Source organism: Carya illinoinensis, chromosome 5 (assembly GCF_018687715.1).
Source record: "Carya illinoinensis cultivar Pawnee chromosome 5, C.illinoinensisPawnee_v1, whole genome shotgun sequence".
In the NCBI taxonomy this organism is placed as follows: Eukaryota; Viridiplantae; Streptophyta; class Magnoliopsida; order Fagales; family Juglandaceae; genus Carya; species Carya illinoinensis.
In genome coordinates, this window is record NC_056756.1 from 8,760,509 (window position 1) to 8,779,000 (window position 18,492).

The following is an 18,492-nucleotide window of genomic DNA, read 5'->3' on the forward strand; positions in this document are numbered from 1 at the left end:
TGTGTTTTTTACCATATTATTAATTTCATGTTTTATTCACTGATCACGTCTCATGGATATGGGAATTTTAACTTGAGAACCCTAAATTGTATAATTGCAAATGAAATGCTAATTATAGGTCAAGACGAAGGTTGTGGATTCGAGACTTTGAATCTAGCTGAACCAATGCCAGGTCTAATTTAAATTGAAATTATAAAATCTATCCAAACTGTGGCCAAAGAATGGTGAGCTGGCATCTTAAAAACCAAAATTAATAAGAGAGAGATTCGAGAAGTTACGAAAAGTATAAGCTACTTGTCTAGCTGTTTCCATTGTTCGTGAGTCGTGCTTTGTGGTGGGCTTCTGAAGAAAGACCAGCTTTGGGTCTACTTCGAACTAAACTTTAGTTACAGAGTGGTGGTGGCTGCTAATTAGGGGTGGTAATATGTTACACGATTCGTTAATTCAACACGAATACGATACGATAATAGCAGATCAGGGTTTAACCTTAATGGGTTCGGGTCAAAACGGGTTGACCCGTTAAGACACGATTGCTTAACGGGTTGATAATGGGTTAATCCGTTTTAACCCGTTATAACCCGTTATGACACGTTAAGAAAATTAAAGTTATAATTATACCCTTATATCTAAAAATAAAATTGTTAGAATTTCAATTTCGATAGTTTTATTATTTGGATTGTAGTTTTAGACTTATAATTAGTTTTATAATTTTTATAGATATTGTAATTTTAACATTTATATAAAATTATGCTAAATTTAATCATGTTAAAAAGGTTAATTTCAGACCTATTCAACCTATTTATATAAATAGTTTAAAATAAGTTGTATTGTGTCGTATTAACCTATTTTGTAATATTTTCTTAATTTATTTGTTTACTTATAAAAAAAACATATTTCGTAATATTTATTAATGGGTCAAAACGGGTTGACACGACACGACCCGTTATGTTAATGGGTCATGTTAGGGTTTGAGATTTTGACACGATAAATTTAACGGGTCGAGTTAGGGTTGACCTATATGACCCGTTAACACGATTTAATACGACACGAACATAACCCGTTAACACGATTTGACACCCTTACTGCTAATGATGCGAATATTTATCTTGTTGGGCCAACATTCATAATCAGTAAAACGCACTAAAAATTAAACTTGTGGCCCGAATCGAACACTTTATAAAGTGCTTGAATTGAATGGATTATTGGTGGTAGGAAAATGATAGGTATTATCCTTCTACTATTTATTTATTATTTTTTTATATTTTATTTTTTTTAATTTTTTGTTTTATTTAATAGTTAAAAAAGTGATTATTAGTAAAATTATATATATTTTTAAATTTTTTCTTAATGGTTATAGATGTTAAAAAAAATACTTAAAAGAAGATGATAAAAAAAATAAAAAATTCTTAATTCCTTATAAATAACAAATGAGTAGTAATAACTAATAAGTAAACCTAATACTATCTTTGGTGATAATAGTATAAAATAAATTGTGTTATATATAGTTATTTTCATATGTTGTATTGATGTGATTCATTAAAATAATTATCTTATATTTTTAAAAAAAAAAAAAAAGGTTACCTAACCCATCAAAGAATATACTGACTGCATACAGTTTTTGATTGATTAATAAGAGGGTGCGTACCCTGGGATTGATTCAGTGAGCAAGCTAATTCCATGGCTATCGGCAAGTCACCCCTATGCTATCTAAGCTTCTCTCTCTTCTCAGCCCTACTCCTGATTCTTCTAGCCACACTAACATCCGGGAACGGGCTCCAAACCCCAAAGTTCCATGGTTTCTCATTCCGAGAAATCACGGTGCAGCAAATCCAGCTCGGTTTCAAGCGAAACCAATTCACCTCCAGGAGACTGGTTGAGTTCTACCTTAAAGAAATCGACAGAATCAACCCCTTGCTTAAGGGTGTCTTAGAGTTGAACCCAGACGCACTGTCCCAAGCTGATAAGGCTGACCACGAGCGCTCTACTAAAGCAGCCATTTCACTCTCTCCGCTGCACGGTGTTCCAATTCTGATCAAAGACAACATTGCAACCAAGGATAAGATGAACACCACGGCTGGCTCGTACGCATTGCTCGGCTCGGTTGTACCACGGGACGCCGGCGTGGTGACCAAGTTGAGAAAAGCTGGGGCTATTATATTGGGGAAGGCCAGCTTGAGCGAGTGGTCTCATTTCAGATCGAATAATGCACCCAGTGGTTGGAACGGCAGAGGTGGCCAAGGGAAGGTTGGTTTAGAATATTAAGATATGTCATGGTTTTTGACATAGATTTCTATTCGAGTATGTACGATTTTCCTTTGACAATTCATGGCTAAGATCATCTCAATTAATATTGAGTTTGTACAAACCTAATTGATCATCTCAATCTCAATTGCAACATAAATTTTGGCACAAGAATTCTCAACGGGACATCTCAAAATCCATGATTTGCGATGGCTTGCAGAATCCCTATACAGGGGGTGATCCTTGTGGATCAAGCAGCGGATCAGCAATATCCGTCGCAGCAAATATGGGAGCAGTGTCGATAGGGACCGAGACTGATGGCTCTATTTTATGTCCGTCCAACAATAACTTGGTGGTGGGCTTCAAACCGACGGTTGGTCTCACTAGTAGAGCAGGAGTCATACCAATATCCCCAAGACAGGACAGCGTGGGGTAAGTTATCATGATTCATTTGTATATGTGGCTGAGGGGCCTAAATTTTATAGTCTAATTATTCTCTATCCTCCAATCTTCTTATGATCACATTTGCTTAATCTTTCACACTTCTACGTTTATATTCCAATAACATAACCTACCTCTGATTATTTCTCATAACGAGGACTGGTTTTGTGTTTGATAATGCAGGCCCATTTGCAGGACAGTGTCAGATGCTGTTTATGTTCTTGATGTCATCGCAGGCATTGACTACAATGACAAGGCGACAATTGAAACATCGCGGTACATTCCGAAAGGTGGCTATGCACAATTTCTCAAGGCTGACGGGCTCCGAGGAAAGAGACTGGGGATAGTGATAAATCCCTTCTATCTTGGGATCGGCAATGATACTATAGCAATTATTGAAAAACATCTCAACACTTTGAGGTAACCAAGAACGATTTCTGTTCCGTTTGCTTTGTGTCAATTTTAATGATCTTAGAGATTAGTTGAGATAGAGACAGGCAACACCATTTGTATGCTAAAAAACACAAATACTTTTATGCAAATATAGGAAGCGAGGTGCAGTGCTGTTAGACAATCTGGAAATACCCAATCTTGCCGCCTATGGCAATTCCGGGAGCGCTGAAAACACCGCAATGTTGGCTGAGTTCAGAATATCCTTGAATGAATACCTAAAGGAGCTAGTGGCTTCCCCAGTGCGTTCCTTGGCTGATGCAATTGCCTTCAACAAGAAAAACCCAAAATTGGTGAGTGTAGTGACCTCTAGTTCTCATAATCTAGGCATCATGATCCACATTTTCTTTTGTTAAAGCTATAGCAAGTAGTAAATTATCATGGAATTAGTAGGTATTATTCTAAGCTCAAGTGATTACATTCTTCTCGATGAATACCGAAACTAAAATCTCAGGCTCATGATATGACAACCAGCTATTACTTGAGTGCCGTTAATGCAGGAGAAGCTTGAATATGGGCAAGAACTTTTTATAAACGCAGAAGCAACAAAAGGGATTAGGAAAGCGGAGAAGGAAGCATTATCATTTATGAATAGACTGAATAGAGAAGGTTTCGAGAAGTTGATGACAAAGAATAAGCTAGATGCCTTAGTGACTCCTACGGCTAGTGTTTCCCCCACCCTTGCAATTGGGGGTTTCCCAGGAGTAATTGTCCCCGCAGGATTTGACTCTGATGGCCAACCTTTTGGTCTTGTTTTTGGAGGACTAAAGGGTTCGGAGCCAAAGCTGATTGAGATCGCATATGGCTTTGAACAAGCGACAAAGATCCGGAAGCCTCCTAAACTTTAAGGCCATGTAACAGCTAGCATTTATTCTATGCTCTACCCTTCGTATGAATATCAGCAAAATGATGAAGCTGTTATCGATATGCTGCAAAAATAAAAATAAAAAATGATATTAACCTTAAATAAATGCTCGATGTCATCTTTACCATTGTTATGTTTTCGTTTTATTTTCGTACGTACCTCTCTTTCAAAGAACAAAAATTCAGGCCCTAGTGATCGGAATGATCAAACTGCGCGTTTAAACATAGACGTAATGCAATATTGTTGACTTATTTATAACATACACAATGTTTTAAGACGGCGTTATTGTTGAGCCTATACAATTTATAATCGAAAAGGACATATTTAGGGAACTTTAGAATCAAACTAGGCAAGCGACTAGCAGTACTTGTCCGAAGATCAAACAGAATAAGTTGGTGACACATTTACTTTGTTTTACCCTTTTAAAAAAATAAATAAATTTTGAATATTTCAAAAGAACATAATTATCATCATGCTGGCGTCGGATATGGGACCTTGCCATGTTTCTCTCAAAAAATTATAGCAAACCAGCATAATCGATCCATTGAAAAGCATGTCAGCATGCCGGCGTACAAAAGTTTTGGCAGTGGTGGTGGTGCCGTTAATGATGCGAATGCATATCTCGTCGGGCCAACATTCATGATCAACATAACGCACTAGAAGATGTGGTTGATGTGGTTTAATTTTTGTGCCTTATTATCTGATTGCAGGAAAGGAAAGTAGAAGACACGCATATATTTTATTTTATATATATTCTACATGCACTTGTAAGAGTTTATAGTTGGACTTATTTTAGTTCATAATGCCATGTCTCATTTTTTTGTATTATTCTTGGTTGGGGTTGACATGTATCCTCCCACTTTGTTAATATTAATTTCCATTACATGGTAATACAAGCTTAACCTTTTTTAGAATGTTATTAGTCACATTATTAAAGAAAGACCCTTTTTAATTTTATGCTCGTGCATATGCAGAACTGAAACAAAAGCAAGTGCTTCGAACTCCCTCCAAAACCAAATTGTACCCTCTCATCTACGGGTTATGAAATTTTGTCCAAGTCTCATGGGTGATAACTCATTCCTTTCACTTGTGGGCTAATGAAATTTTGTTGACCAAACATCATTCCAAGTGTTTCTGCCAAGGGCGGCGCGCAATGCAATCATCAAAGATTTATTGTACGTTATCTCCAAGTGGTAGTTTTTCTTATGAAGTGTTTGTATTTGAATATTCTCAATAGTGTCAGAGCACTAAACTCTTTCTCGCTCTTGGATCTCATTATGAGTTTTTCTTGTGAACATGTTAACATAATTTTATATATTTTTTTAAAATTGTTATGAGTGTAAATTTGGATCTCCAGAGTTCAAATATATATGTTTTTTTAACTTTTATTAGACCATTTCTTTTGATTTTGTTTATTCTCAGTATCATTTTCTTGCTTTTACAATTTTGTTTTTGTGAAATCTTTAAACATTTACCGAGTACTCGCGGAAAATACTATTGTGCCAGAGTGAGTATTTCCCACAAACAAGTGTTCTTCGCAAATAGACATTTCCGATAACACGTTCTGCTGGAATATCATTTGCCACGAAACAGTTTTGTGGGAATTTACTACTAAATGTTATCATTATTCCCACGGTGAAATAAATTTTTTCTCACGGCTAATCTCGTAATAAAAAGTCACTATTACCCCAGGAAACTTGTGGCATAAAACACTTTTTCAAATTAATACCTTACACCACTAACCAAAACATCTACTTTTAACTTGTAAAATAGACCCATTTTATTACAAGTATAAGCCGCTTATAGACTTTCCATAATTCCTTTCTTTCCAAAATAATTCATAATTCCAAAATATTACTAAAAATAAATATAGTATATTTTATTTTTGAAAATATTTCCAACAACTTCCCACCATTTTCAAAATACATATTGATTAGAAGAGAAAAACTTATACATAAATGAATGTGTCTTTTGAACTTAAAACTTTCACATAGTGAAAACACTTCAAAGTTAATCAGGATGACATAATAGACATGCTTTGAACTAACAATTCTATATGACTAGTCAAATATATCTTACATATAAATTTTCTTTTCTTTGAGTAGTTCATAAAAGCTTATACTTGTATTAACCTTGTGTCTATATCTTGGTTCATGAGAACTGTGGAGACAAAACCTAATTCGCATAGGAGACGGTACCACCTTCAACACTCATATAGATAGACCTATTTAAGTGTTATATAACTAAACACTTTAACAAAACCATGTTATAAATCTATTAAGAGCTTATTGCTCAACCTCTCATTGTCATTATAATTCCAAACACTTTACACCTAGGATGGTAATTTCATTGCAGTACCAAGCGCTTATTTTAGTATCATAGTGCTTGCAAATCATGAGCATATAATGTACTTTGCTCATTGAACTCAAGTCATGATATGTTCAAGAGTTGAGTTAAGTTTCCATTATTGGTGGTTTTATTGTTTAAGCTTTAAACACATGATGTCCCACCTCAATTCTCTTGTAAATTCTTTAGTTAATAGATATACCAATATATCATAAAATCAATCGGAATTACTTCATCTGTGAGTAATTGCCTTGATATGCCTAACTTGCCATTATATATATATGGCTTAGGCCTGTAATAGTATAGTCTAACCGTCACAATGCAAAAATCTTGGTGGTATTGATTTTAGCCAAATCCAATATCTCTATCAATAATTTCTTAACCACTATCTTTTAGTTACAAGAAGTCAATGCTATAAACTCAGCTATCATGATTAAGTTATGTATACTTACTTCTTTGATCCTAAGAGATTAATACTCCACCAAGGGTAAAATATCCACCAACTGGTTGATTTGTGATCATAATACTCAGTTCCCAACTAGCATCTATATTCCTTATACAACCGAAGGAAACCTCCTTCTATAACTGAAGGAAACCCACTATACTCAATACCATGATTAAAAATATTTTTCAAATACCTTAAAATGCTTTATACAACTATCCAATTAACTTAATTCTTTGAATGCATTATATAAACATAGCATTATATAGAAAAATCATATATAGAAGTCACAATTTTTTTTATTTGTTTGGATAAATAATAGTGAATATTCAGAAGTTAAATCTAAATTAACCATATAATTTAGATTTGTAGCATCAATGTGTTCTAAATAATAATGCCAAAAATAATATAAATTAAGCATGTAAGCATAATTATTAATATCGAGTTTGGACATGCCTTCACTCAAATATCTTTTCCCTACGATATTATACCTTTATGTTAGCACAAATTTATCTAACACGAAAAATCAATATAAACCCAAACTTATTCAGAAAACTACTAGATACAAGATTATTTCTAACTTCTGGTACATGATACACATCCTTAAGAGTGAGAAATTTTCAAAAATAAACTCCATTTTTATAGTCTCTTTGCCTCCAATTACGACAGTAAATGAGTTCCCCATGTAAAGAACATGGCCCTTCTATTGGTTTGTACCTCTTGAATAGGCTCCTATCTTTACATACATGCATTATTGCTCTTGATTCAATCTACCAGAAGTTATTTACTTTAAGCGTGTTGGTCTAAGAAATCATAGCCTCAAAAGTCTCGTCGTTTATTTTTATTTTTCAAAAATACATTCTCTTTTGCAATGGCATTATTTGCCACAATAGAAGAAACTTACTCCCTTATTTTCCTGATTCTCACTTTGGAAGTGACTTTATTTCTTTTCAAAATTATTCTTTCTCTTTTGATTTTCAGAACCGAATTCATTGGGTTATTTGGGTTTGTGGGTCTTCCTTCCCTCTACCACATGCATGTTGGAGGTCAAAGAGTCATGCTCTTCATTACTGTCTCTACACCTTATCTCTTCTTCTATATGAAAATATTGGCCTAATTCTTTCTGAGACATTTCTTCTCTTCTTCATTTCAAACTTCTTTTGTAGTTTATCCATGATTGAGGAAGTTTATTAATAATAGATTAAACTAGTATGGATTCATCCATTTTAATATCATGTTGAGAGAATTGATTAAAAATGTGCATAATCTCATTGAATTATTCAACAACAGGTCAAGAATCTATCATGTTATAATTGAAAATTTTTGTAGCAAAACATTTCTTACTTGTAGCATCATCTAAAAGAAACTTAGCCCCAAGTGCATCTCATAGATCATTGGCGGTTGCTTTGTTCGGGTAAACGTCAACAATGTGTCAGACATTACATTACAAATGTGTCCTTTGCAGATGTAGTCATCTTGTTTCCATTTGATCCTTATTCAACTTTGAGTGATTGTCCCGTTCTCATTTGCAGAAAGGCCTAGAAGTGATTAGAACATACATCACTTTGAGACTGGCAAGGAGGAAATGCATATTCTTTTGCCAGCGTCAAAAATTGGCTCCATCAAGACATTTGAGTTTTAAAAAATCCATACCGAACTCTCTCAAACTATGAGCCATTTGCAATCGAATATTGTCTTAAAATTGTTGGTGCAAAGTGTTGCAAAAGAAGAAAATAGTAAGAGAAAATTTTGTTTCAAGACGAGTTATAGTGTTGCTTTTCTTAAGATAATATTTTTCATCACCAATAATGATATGCACATGAGTTACAAGAGAATTTGTCTTCAAGATATAATAAAATCCAAAGAGAATCTATTGTCAAATTGTGTTATGCATGCATGAAATTAGACTCAAATATCTTCAAATTTTACTATTTAACTAAGAAATTAGAAATATGCCCTCTACAGAATGAGGAAATTCTAATAACAAGTTTTTGACAAATTGAAAACTTTTGGGAGAGAATTTTGAAACTGCATTCTTACATTCTTTAATTTGCAAGACATAAGGTCTAGGAAGGATGCTTTAGAAATCTGTTACATATCTGTTCCCGTTACAAAATGATACAAAACTCAGACTCTGTGCAACGATCACGCAGCTTCCTAATTAACCATACGTCTCGCACGGGTTCGAAACTCAGCATGTGACTTTTCAATTTTATTTGCAAACCGCAATTCCTCTATGCCATGAGCCTGGGTAGCCCAATAAAGGATCCACCATTCCACCTTTCTTTTAAGGATAGAACTACAGCCACTGATAATTCCTCTTATTAGTGTATTTCTTTTTTTCATATATTTTTCTAATCCCCTTTAATATTTTTAAAAGAACAAAATTAAAATCATTAAAAAAAATACTTTCTAAATTATTAATTAAAAAAAATTATCGGGAGCTAAAGCATTTTCCTTCTTTTAATATACAAAATTTATTTTGAAAAATGCTTCTTGAACCAAAAAAATAGATCAACAATTTTGACCGATTTTATTTTTCATTTTTACTTAATGATTAATGAAGTGATTATTAGTGAATTGATATTTTTTTAATCTTTTAAAATTGTTTAAAGATATATAAAAAGTGGTTGAAAAAACAAAAAAAAAGATTTACACTATTCGGTCTACTCTCTTGGTATAGATTTCATGAAGAAGATGCAAAACCCAAAAATATTGACATCCATTCAAAACAGATATATGTATGGTGATGACTCATCTATGCACAGCTTGCAGAAACAATCAGCCCATAAATCATGACAGTTAGGTAATCACATAAATGAACTAGGAAAGAATAATGTACAGTATGAGGAAATTGCCGATAAGCTCAGTCACTAAACTAGTTTAGTAGAAAATGTTTCATGTTCTTTAATACAGCACATTAAATTGGAAAACTACGAGATACGGTAACCCACGACATCCAAGTTACCATACTCACATCCAACACAACTTAATCGCAAATGCTGATTTATTTAACATACCAAGGAAAAAAAACACAATTTTATTAGGTACTTTCTTTCAAGTGTTTAGAGTTATTACCCAATTTGAGTAAAAAGAATTATAATCTCAGGCAGACTTCAACAAAGCTTGCATTTATTTATATAAACCGAGTTCTCTAGTAATCTATGATTCTATACTCAACACCGATATGTACTCAATATATGAAAATCGCAAAATTCAACAATCCTAACTTATCAATGTACAATCCTGAACAACTTCAAAGTATCATCATATATAAAATCATATCCAAACGAGAATAAAAATGACATCAGACTTGAAAATGTATACCTAAACCCTAGAATCACGTTGAAAAAAAGAAAGAGATGGAGTAAATCCTACACTTTAATAGAATTTGTCACAAACCCTAGAATTTCATATAATTCTTTTTGAAGAAGAGTATTTTCATAAATTCCTTAGAGCAAGCACGAAGTCGAAGAGAATAACTGACAGAGGGGAGGAGGGTCGAAAGCGGCGGGGGTGCTGGGCAGAGGGAGGGTCGACGGTGAGGGGACAACTTTGCAGAGAATGGGCGACGCGGGAGGTGGGTGAGAAGATGGGCGACGCGAGGTGGGGGTGGGGCAGAGGATGCGCAACGGGGGCTCAATGAGTGTGAAATGGATAAGAGAGGGCGCGATAGGGAGAAGGTGAAAAATAAAAAAACAAAACAAAAAAAAGGCCACGTACGGTGTGTCTTGGCTGATGCTGTAGAGTGGCTGATGAGAAGTGTTTTCCTTTAAGATAAATAAATATTTCCAAGTTCCAACAATAATTCGTTTGGTCAATGGTGGTACTCCAAGAATTCCATGGGTATCACGGAGTCACCCCCAAGCTATCTAAGTTTTTCTCTCTTCTCAACCCTATTCCTGATTCTTGCAGCCACACTAGTATTCAGGGTAGGGGTACAAATCCTGAAGTTCCATGGTTTCTCATTCCGAGAAATCACCGTGCAGCAAATCCAGCTTGGTTTCAAGCGAAACCAATTCACCTCCAGGAGACTTGTTGAGTTCTACCTTAAAGAAATCGACAGAATCAACCCCATGCTTAAGGGTGTCTTAGAGGTGAACCCAGACGCACTGTCCCAAGCTGATAAGGCTGATCACGAGCGCTCTACCAAAGCAGCCATTTCACTCTCTCCGCTGCACGGTGTTCCAATTCTGATCAAAGACAACATGGCAACCAAGGATAAGATGAACACCACGGCTGGCTCGTACGCATTGCTCGGCTCGGTTGTGCCACGGGACGCCGGCGTGGTGACCAAGTTGAGAGAAGCTGGGGCTATAATATTGGGGAAGGCCAGCTTGAGCGAGTGGTCTAATTTCAGATCGGATAATGCACCCAGTGGTTGGAGCGGCAGAGGTGGCCAAGGGAAGGTTGGTTTAGAATATTAAGATATGTCATGGTTTTTGACATAGATTTCTATTCGAGTATGTACGATTTCCTTTGACAAATCATGGCTAAGATCTTGTACGAAAAGTTAGAAGAGAAACTTGAACAAGAGTGACTTTATTCTCATCATAGCACATCCACAAATCAAAGCACAAAAGAGGGAGCAAGTTTCTATTTTTCTCTTTCTTTTTCCCGTAATTAATACTGAGTTTGTACAAACCTAATTGATCATCTCAATCTCAATTGCAACATAAAGTTTGGCACAAGAATTCTCAACGGGACATCTCAAAATCCATGATTTGCGATGGCTTGCAGAATCCCTATACAGGGGGTGATCCTTGTGGATCAAGCAGTGGATCAGCAATATCCGTCGCAGCAAATATGGTAGCAGTGTCGATAGGGACCGAGACTGATGGCTCTATTTTATGTCCGTCCAATCATAACTTGGTGGTGGGCTTCAAACCGACGGTTGGTCTCACTAGTAGAGCAGGAGTCATACCAATATCCCCAAGACAGGACAGCGTGGGGTACGTTATCATGTGCCTATAGAGTTGAGGGCGCAAAAAAATCTACAATTTTACGCCTTAAATTCGTAGTCTAATTATTCTCTATTCTCCAATCATTCTTATGATTGCATTCTCTTAAATCTTTTGTATTTATAATCCAATAACAGAACCTCCTACCTCTGATTATTTCTCATAACGAGGACTGGTTTTGTGTTTGATAATGCAGGCCCATTTGCAGGACAGTGTCAGATGCTGTTTTTGTTCTTGATGTCATCGCAGGCATTGACTCCAATGACAAGGCGACAATTGAAACATCAAGGTACATTCCGAAAGGTGGCTATGCACAATTTCTCAAGACTGACGGACTCCGAGGAAAGAGACTGGGGATAGTGAGAAATCCCTTCTTTCTTAGGATGGGCAATGATACTCTAGCAATTGTGGAACGACATCTCAACACTTTGAGGTAACCAAGGACGATTTCCATTCCGTTTGCTTTGTGTCAATTTTAATGATCTTAGAGATCAGTTGAGATAGAGACAGGCAACACCATTTGTACGCTAAAAAACACAAATACTTTTATGCAAATATAGGAAGCGAGGTGCAGTGCTGTTAGACAATCTGGAAATACCCAATCTTGCCGACCATGGCATTTCCTGGAGGGCTGAAGACACTGCATTGTTGGCAGAGTTCAAAATATCCGTGAATGAATACCTAAAGGAGCTAGTGGCTTCCCCAGTGCGTTCCTTGGCTGATGCAATTGCCTTCAACAAGAAGAACCCAAAATTGGTGAGTGTAGTGACCTTCGGTTCTCTTAATCTCGGCATCATGATCCATATTTTCTTCTGTTAAAGATATAGGCAAGTATTAAACTATCATGGAATTAGTAGATATTACTCTAAGCTCAAGTGATTACATTCATTCTCGATGAATGCCGAAAATAAAATCTCAGGCTCATAATAGGAAAGGGTGCGGTTCACATCACTAGTACAACTTGCACATTTTAATTTATTTTTCTTTTTTTCAAATTTTTTGACCATCTTTAAATATTTTTAAAGAATAATAAAAATTCACCAAGACATCAAAAGTTACTTCATTAACTATTTAGCAAAAAAAATTAAATACATAGACGGTCAAAATGAGGAGGCAAACTCATGGAGCATTTTATCATTTTCCAATATGAAAACCAGTTATTACTTGAGTGCCGTTAATGCAGGAGAAGCTTGAATATGGGCAAGAACTTTTTATAAAGGCAGAAGCAACAAATGGGATTGGAAAAGCAGAGGAGGAAGCATTATCATATATGGAAAGACTGAATAGAGAAGGTTTCGTGAAGTTGATGATAAAGAATAAGCTAGATGCCTTAGTGACTCCTACGAGTAGTGTTTCTCGTATCCTTGCAATTGGGGGTTTCCCAGGAGTAATTGTCCCCGCAGGATTTGGCTCTGATGGCCATCCTTTCGGCCTTGTTTTTGGAGGACTAAAGGGTTCGGAGCCAAAGCTGATTGAGATCGCATATGGCTTTGAGCAAGCGACAAAGATCCGGAAGCCTCCTAAACTTTAAGGCCATGTAACGGTACTGTTTATTCTATGTTTTACCCCTCCTCCTATGAATGAATATCGGTAAGATCATGAAGCTGGTATTGATTTGCTGCACAAAAAAAAAAAAAAAAAAATGATATTAACCTTAAATAAATACTCGATGTTTTGTTTACCATTGTTATGTTGTTGTTTTATTTTCGTACCCCTTCTTCAAAGAACAAAAATTCAGGCCGTAGTGATCTGAATGAATAAACTGCCCGTTTATATATGAAGGTTACACACAAATAAATATTGGATAATTTAAGATTTTAAAAGTTTAGATAATTTATTGTTGTACATTTTATGTTTTTTATTCTAACTGTCTTATTTTCTGATCTATATCTAATATTTAGAGCTATTATAATCGAAAAGAACATATTTAGAGAACTTTAGAATCAAATTAGGCAAGCAACTAGCAGTTGTCCGAAGATCAAACAGAGTTAGAATAAATTTTACCCTTTAAAAAAAAAAAATTGAATATTTCAAAAGAACATAATTATCATCATGCTGGCGGATATGGGACAGTGCCATGTTTCTCTCAAATTATAGCAAACCAACATAATCTATCCATTGAAAAGCATGCGCAATTGGTCAACCTCAAAGTGGCTGAGTGATTGTCCCAGATTATAAGGGAAACTAATGATCTTGAAACACATGCCATATGCAGACAAAGTGGGAAAGACTTCCATGATTCTGGGAACAAAAAAGACTTCCCCCTAGGAAACATAGCATTACTCAAGGGTTAGGTGAACGAAATACATGTATATGTACCAGCTTATAGACAACGTACGGAACAAAACAACTGCATTTCTTGTTTTCATTGTGCGAGCATCTCCTGGGCTTTGAATCAGTTTGTCCACGTATCCAATTCCTTCCTAAAACTTGAAAATTAAGAGAGAGACGTTGTAAAAGACACTGGCACCGCCCGAAATTAAACAAGTGGACCCCTGAAAAAGTGGTCCAAACTTTCTTCTCCGGTCTATTGTAGTTGAACGACCTGTGAATCTTTCACGTGTCCTATATATATATATAGAGAGACTTCCAAAGCCATAATATATAACCCTCCTCTTCCTAACTTCGTTTCACAAAACTTAACTTTGCTTGACAAAAAGGAAAGAGATCAGATGACTAAACTAGGCGTCGTAGTGGTTCTCTTCTCCCTGGTGGCAGCTATACTCCCTTGTGCACAAAGCTTGAAGGTAGAGAGCTGGGCCACAAGGCTCGAATCCCGAAAGGAGACAGTGACATCCCTCCAATTCTACTTCCATGACACGCTCAGTGGCAAGAATCCCAGCGCTGTTAGGGTGGCTCAAGCTACAGACACAGCGAAATCTCCGACTCTTTTCGGCCTTGTCATGATGGCAGATGATCCCTTGACCGAGACAACCGATCCAAATTCAAAGCTGGTGGGCAGGGCTCAAGGACTATACGGATCAGCAGGAAAGCAGGAACTGGGTCTCATCATGGCCATGAACTTTGGATTCACAGATGGCATCTACAATGGCAGTTGTATTAGCCTTCTTGGAAGGAATGCAGGTCTGCACCCAGTTCGAGAGATGCCAATCGTGGGTGGAACCGGGCTTTTCCGTTTGGCACGTGGGTATGCCATTGCTCAGACACATTGGTTTGACCCCCCGACGGGTGATGCTATTGTAGGGTATAACGTGACAGTTGTTCACTAGTGTGTATAAGCATTAGTAAAAGTCCGTTATTATGTGGCCACACCAATAATTATTACGTTCGTTCGTTAGTGCTTTGTAATTCGATATATATTAGCTAATTTCTACGGAAATTAATTAGTTGACAAAAAATGCATCAACATGCAAATGATCTATTGGTTTCATTGGCTGTCCATTTTGATGAACTCTAAAAATCCAACTCAATAATATTTGTTGTGCATTTAATATTTCGCATATAACAATAAATATTGGTTGGTTCACTTATATTTCAGTTTTTTTAATGCAATTTTAAACTCTAAAATTAGGAGAAGATTTCCAAGAGATGTTGATCACTGAGTTAAAACAGGAGATCCAGGTCGTTTCTTAGGGTTAGCCTGAAATGCATGGATTCTTTGAAAGTTTTGCCCTTCGAAAATTGCAATACGTTGGTACTTGGTTGGCGAAATGGGAGACGAGCCATGCACCTGACTACTATTGGGCAGAAGCCGTGAAGAGCACAAAGAAGTTGATACAACGTTCCAAAAACTCAAGGATACCGAAGAGAAGGTTTCACTTTTTATGACCCACGATTCCACGAACAGAAGGCCCTGAACCTACCTACAGGCTCGTGGGCCGAGCTCGGGGCCGGGCTTTATGGGTCAGCAGGTTAGCAGGAGCTAGGTCCACTGGGGCTTACTATGGAGGTGCATAAACTGCATTGGTCAAATAAATTTGTTTTCTTTTGGATTTGATTTTTCCGTTTTAAGATTTTGATTCGGTAATTTGACACATTTAAAACAGGTTGCATGCGAACTCTTTCACAAATGAAAAATTCTTCACAAATTCCACATCTGTATTGTTATATTAGACAGACTTCAATCCGCGAATTTTGAGAGCCCAAACTCCTCACTTTTTAGCACTCCAGTTTGATAAATAACTCATGGCATCCAGCTAACAAGCTGGGTCAGCATCAAGCCCAAGCTTGCTGGGCTAAAGGCAAACTATAACATGATTGATATATATATATCTTCACCGTTTCATTATTAAATAATTAGAGCACTTTCTCGTGTGAAAGCAAGCGGATGCTACCATCAACCTGTTGTAAAAGTGAAGTGATGGACCATTATAGAGGAAAGGGCACTTAGGAGGTAGCTGTGAGAAGAAGGAATTGGACAACCCAGCTTCCATTGTACATACATATATATTGGAGTGGTGCCCCCTCTTGGTCTGTGCTCCACCATAGCCTCTATATCCATCTTTCTGATAGATAGGCTTCTCTCTGATTTTTTCAGTGTTTGCTAAAATCACAAAAATTTGAAATAAGTTCTACTCTTGTAATTCAATGTCTGCTAGAATTCAGTAGCTCAATAATGCGCTCAAGAAAATGTCAAATAGATGGATCGAGGATACGACATAATTGGTAACAGTTGATCTTCGGCACCTAGTAATTGAAGACTCCCTAATGCCCTATTCCTTGACAACACACGCCAAATGACAAGAGACGTCAGCTGCATTATTAAGAAAGTTGAGTCTGAAAATCCTCCGGCTCGTGGATAAAAGACATAGCATGTATGACCAAGAGAAGGGTTATAATACAGAAAATGATGTTGATTCTGCCACTATAAAAAGCCTCGGGCCTACATTTTTGTTGGGAGTAGTCAAGAGTGAGATGGCAAAGCTAGCTCTAGTTCTATTGCTTTTCACACTATTCATGGCCATGCCATTGTTGCAAAGCACCTTTGGAGAGTCGTCCAAAGAAGTTGGTGAATGGCTCCAAAAACTCCATTATGGCAAAGAAAAGGTGACCCGGCTCCATTTTTACGTTCATGACACACTATCAGGGAAGAACATAAGCACAGTGGAAGTTGCCTGAGCATCAATCACTAACACATCACCTACCCTATTTGGAGCAGTATTCATTTTTGATGACCCACTTACAGAAGGCCCTGAAGGCACGTCCAGGCTCGTGGGTCGGGCTCAGGGGCTCTATGGCTCGGCTGATCAACAAGAACTAGGTCTACTTGTGGCCGTCAACTTTGTTTTCACAACCGGGAAATTCAATGCTAGCAGCCTTACCATTTTGGGCAGAAATGTTGCTTTGAATCCGCCAGCAGAGATGCCAATCATTGGAGGGACTGGTGTTTTCCGATTTGCACGTGGATTTGTGATGGCAAAGAGGCATTTTCTTAACGTTGCCTCCGGTAACGGTGTTCTCAATTACAATGTTTTTGTAATACATTATTGAGCAGTAATATTAATAGTCACTTGAGCAGTAAAGATTTTAGCTATACGTACCAGTCAATGACTCAGTCCGTAGAAATGGCCAAAATTTTAATGGCTAGAATGAATTCTTTGTTTTTTTAACCTTAATTTTACTATTCTTTCCAGCCTGACAATTGATACTATCCTACTAGAAAAGCCCTGCATAATCTAAAGGAGTTTTGGCCTACGCATTCAAAAGGCAAAAAAAATGAAATGAGAGAGAGATGCGGTTAAGCCCTTGGGTGGCTTGAAATCAATCGATCCAAATGCTGTAAACCATGGTTTTTTTATCGGTATTTCGACGACAAACTATAGCATGATGATTAATAGCTTCGGTGTTTTGTTGTAAAAATGGCATAATTTCAACCATTATAGAGGAAAAGGTTCAAGCTGTGAGAAACATAATTCATCAAGCTAGCCTAGCCACGCAGCATGGCCTCCCTCCATATACAACTACCACATCTAACATTTTGACTGTCTGACACTCGGACACGCAAGCTGCTTCCATTGCAGGGCTAGTAAAAGATATTAGGAAAGAAAAATTATATTCATCATTATTTTTTTCATCATTCTCTCGTCATTCTATGAAATAATATCAGATAATAGATTTATAAGTGAAATATAATAAATAATCTTCGGTTATCTAATAAAAAATACTAAATTTACTTTAAAAAAATTTATAAAAAAAAACTTACTTCTCCACATGTCAGTTATTGATAGGTTGAAAATCATGAAATTTAAAATTTGAATTTAAAAAGAAAACTAATAAATAAATCTTGTAAGTAAAAGTGTAAGTAGATATAAGATTGCTCTTATCTAAAACCACATTATCCCATAATGAGAAAATGGTAAAAATTTGAATGTGATATTCCCACTGAGAAATGCTATCAACAAAGTCTCTCAGTTGTGGGGGTTTTTTTTTTTTTTCTTTTTTTTTTAAGTGAAGGAAATGTTTTTTAATAAATTTGTATTTTTTTTTTTTTAAAAATACTTATACAATCAATAGAAGATTTTTTATCCAGTAATAAATATGGGCAGCACAGTAACATCGTCAGTCCCCTAGGTATAGTTTGGATAGTGAGGTGAGATAGAATAGTTTTAGATGAAAGTTAAATAAAATATTATTTTTTAACATTATTATTATTTTAAAATTTGAAAAAATTAAATTGTTTATTATAATTTGTTTAAAAATTTTAAAAAAATATTTACTAATAAAATAAGATGAGATGAAATTATTTCTGTATCCAAACAGGACAAAGTCGCTTCAAGCCTTACCTA

At 36.1% G+C, this 18,492-nt stretch overlaps 3 protein-coding genes and 1 pseudogene across 6 annotated transcripts; all 4 read left to right on the forward strand.

Moving 5' to 3' along the window:
• The first annotated feature begins 1,623 nt into the window (after positions 1-1,623).
• LOC122311553 (probable amidase At4g34880) lies at positions 1,624-4,124 on the forward strand. 4 transcript variants are annotated; one of them, XM_043126146.1, is made up of 5 exons: positions 1,624-2,244; positions 2,414-2,673; positions 2,866-3,102; positions 3,230-3,425; positions 3,587-3,757. In XM_043126146.1, the coding sequence occupies exons 1-5, from the start codon at positions 1,678-1,680 to the stop codon at positions 3,641-3,643; spliced, it is 1,317 nt and encodes a 438-aa protein (XP_042982080.1). In that variant the 5' UTR covers positions 1,624-1,677; the 3' UTR covers positions 3,644-3,757. The 4 variants fall into 4 exon arrangements, with proteins under 4 accessions (XP_042982080.1, XP_042982082.1, XP_042982078.1 ...); XM_043126148.1 differs by having other exon boundaries at positions 1,625-2,244; positions 3,607-3,757; XM_043126144.1 differs by having other exon boundaries at positions 1,626-2,244; positions 3,633-4,124.
• Positions 4,125-10,540: 6,416 nt separating this feature from the next.
• On the forward strand, positions 10,541-13,345 carry LOC122311557 (probable amidase At4g34880). Its single transcript, XM_043126153.1, has 5 exons — positions 10,541-11,194; positions 11,526-11,737; positions 11,943-12,179; positions 12,307-12,502; positions 12,930-13,345. The coding sequence occupies exons 1-5, from the start codon at positions 10,628-10,630 to the stop codon at positions 13,275-13,277; spliced, it is 1,560 nt and encodes a 519-aa protein (XP_042982087.1). The 5' UTR covers positions 10,541-10,627; the 3' UTR covers positions 13,278-13,345.
• A 448-nt stretch (positions 13,346-13,793) lies between these two features.
• LOC122311564 (dirigent protein 23-like) lies at positions 13,794-15,098 on the forward strand. The gene has a single exon (XM_043126157.1). It carries the CDS (start codon positions 14,419-14,421, stop codon positions 14,974-14,976), a length of 558 nt encoding a protein of 185 aa, XP_042982091.1. The 5' UTR covers positions 13,794-14,418; the 3' UTR covers positions 14,977-15,098.
• A 235-nt stretch (positions 15,099-15,333) lies between these two features.
• On the forward strand, positions 15,334-17,232 carry LOC122311563 (annotated as a pseudogene).
• The last annotated feature ends 1,260 nt before the right edge of the window (positions 17,233-18,492 follow it).

Bases quoted from the DNA above. Each gene is read 5' to 3' on its own strand.
- LOC122311553 (XM_043126144.1), top strand. From the start codon at position 1,678: ATGGCTATCGGCAAGTCACCCCTATGCTATCTAAGCTTCTCTCTCTTC. The intron at 2,245-2,413 runs GTTGGTTTAGAA...TTTTGGCACAAG, and splicing joins GCAGAGGTGGCCAAGGGAAG to AATTCTCAACGGGACATCTC. The intron at 3,103-3,229 runs GTAACCAAGAAC...ATGCAAATATAG, and splicing joins AAACATCTCAACACTTTGAG to GAAGCGAGGTGCAGTGCTGT.
- LOC122311564 (XM_043126157.1), top strand. From the start codon at position 14,419: ATGACTAAACTAGGCGTCGTAGTGGTTCTCTTCTCCCTGGTGGCAGCT.
- LOC122311557 (XM_043126153.1), top strand. From the start codon at position 10,628: ATGGGTATCACGGAGTCACCCCCAAGCTATCTAAGTTTTTCTCTCTTC. The intron at 11,195-11,525 runs GTTGGTTTAGAA...GATGGCTTGCAG, and splicing joins GCAGAGGTGGCCAAGGGAAG to AATCCCTATACAGGGGGTGA. The intron at 12,180-12,306 runs GTAACCAAGGAC...ATGCAAATATAG, and splicing joins CGACATCTCAACACTTTGAG to GAAGCGAGGTGCAGTGCTGT.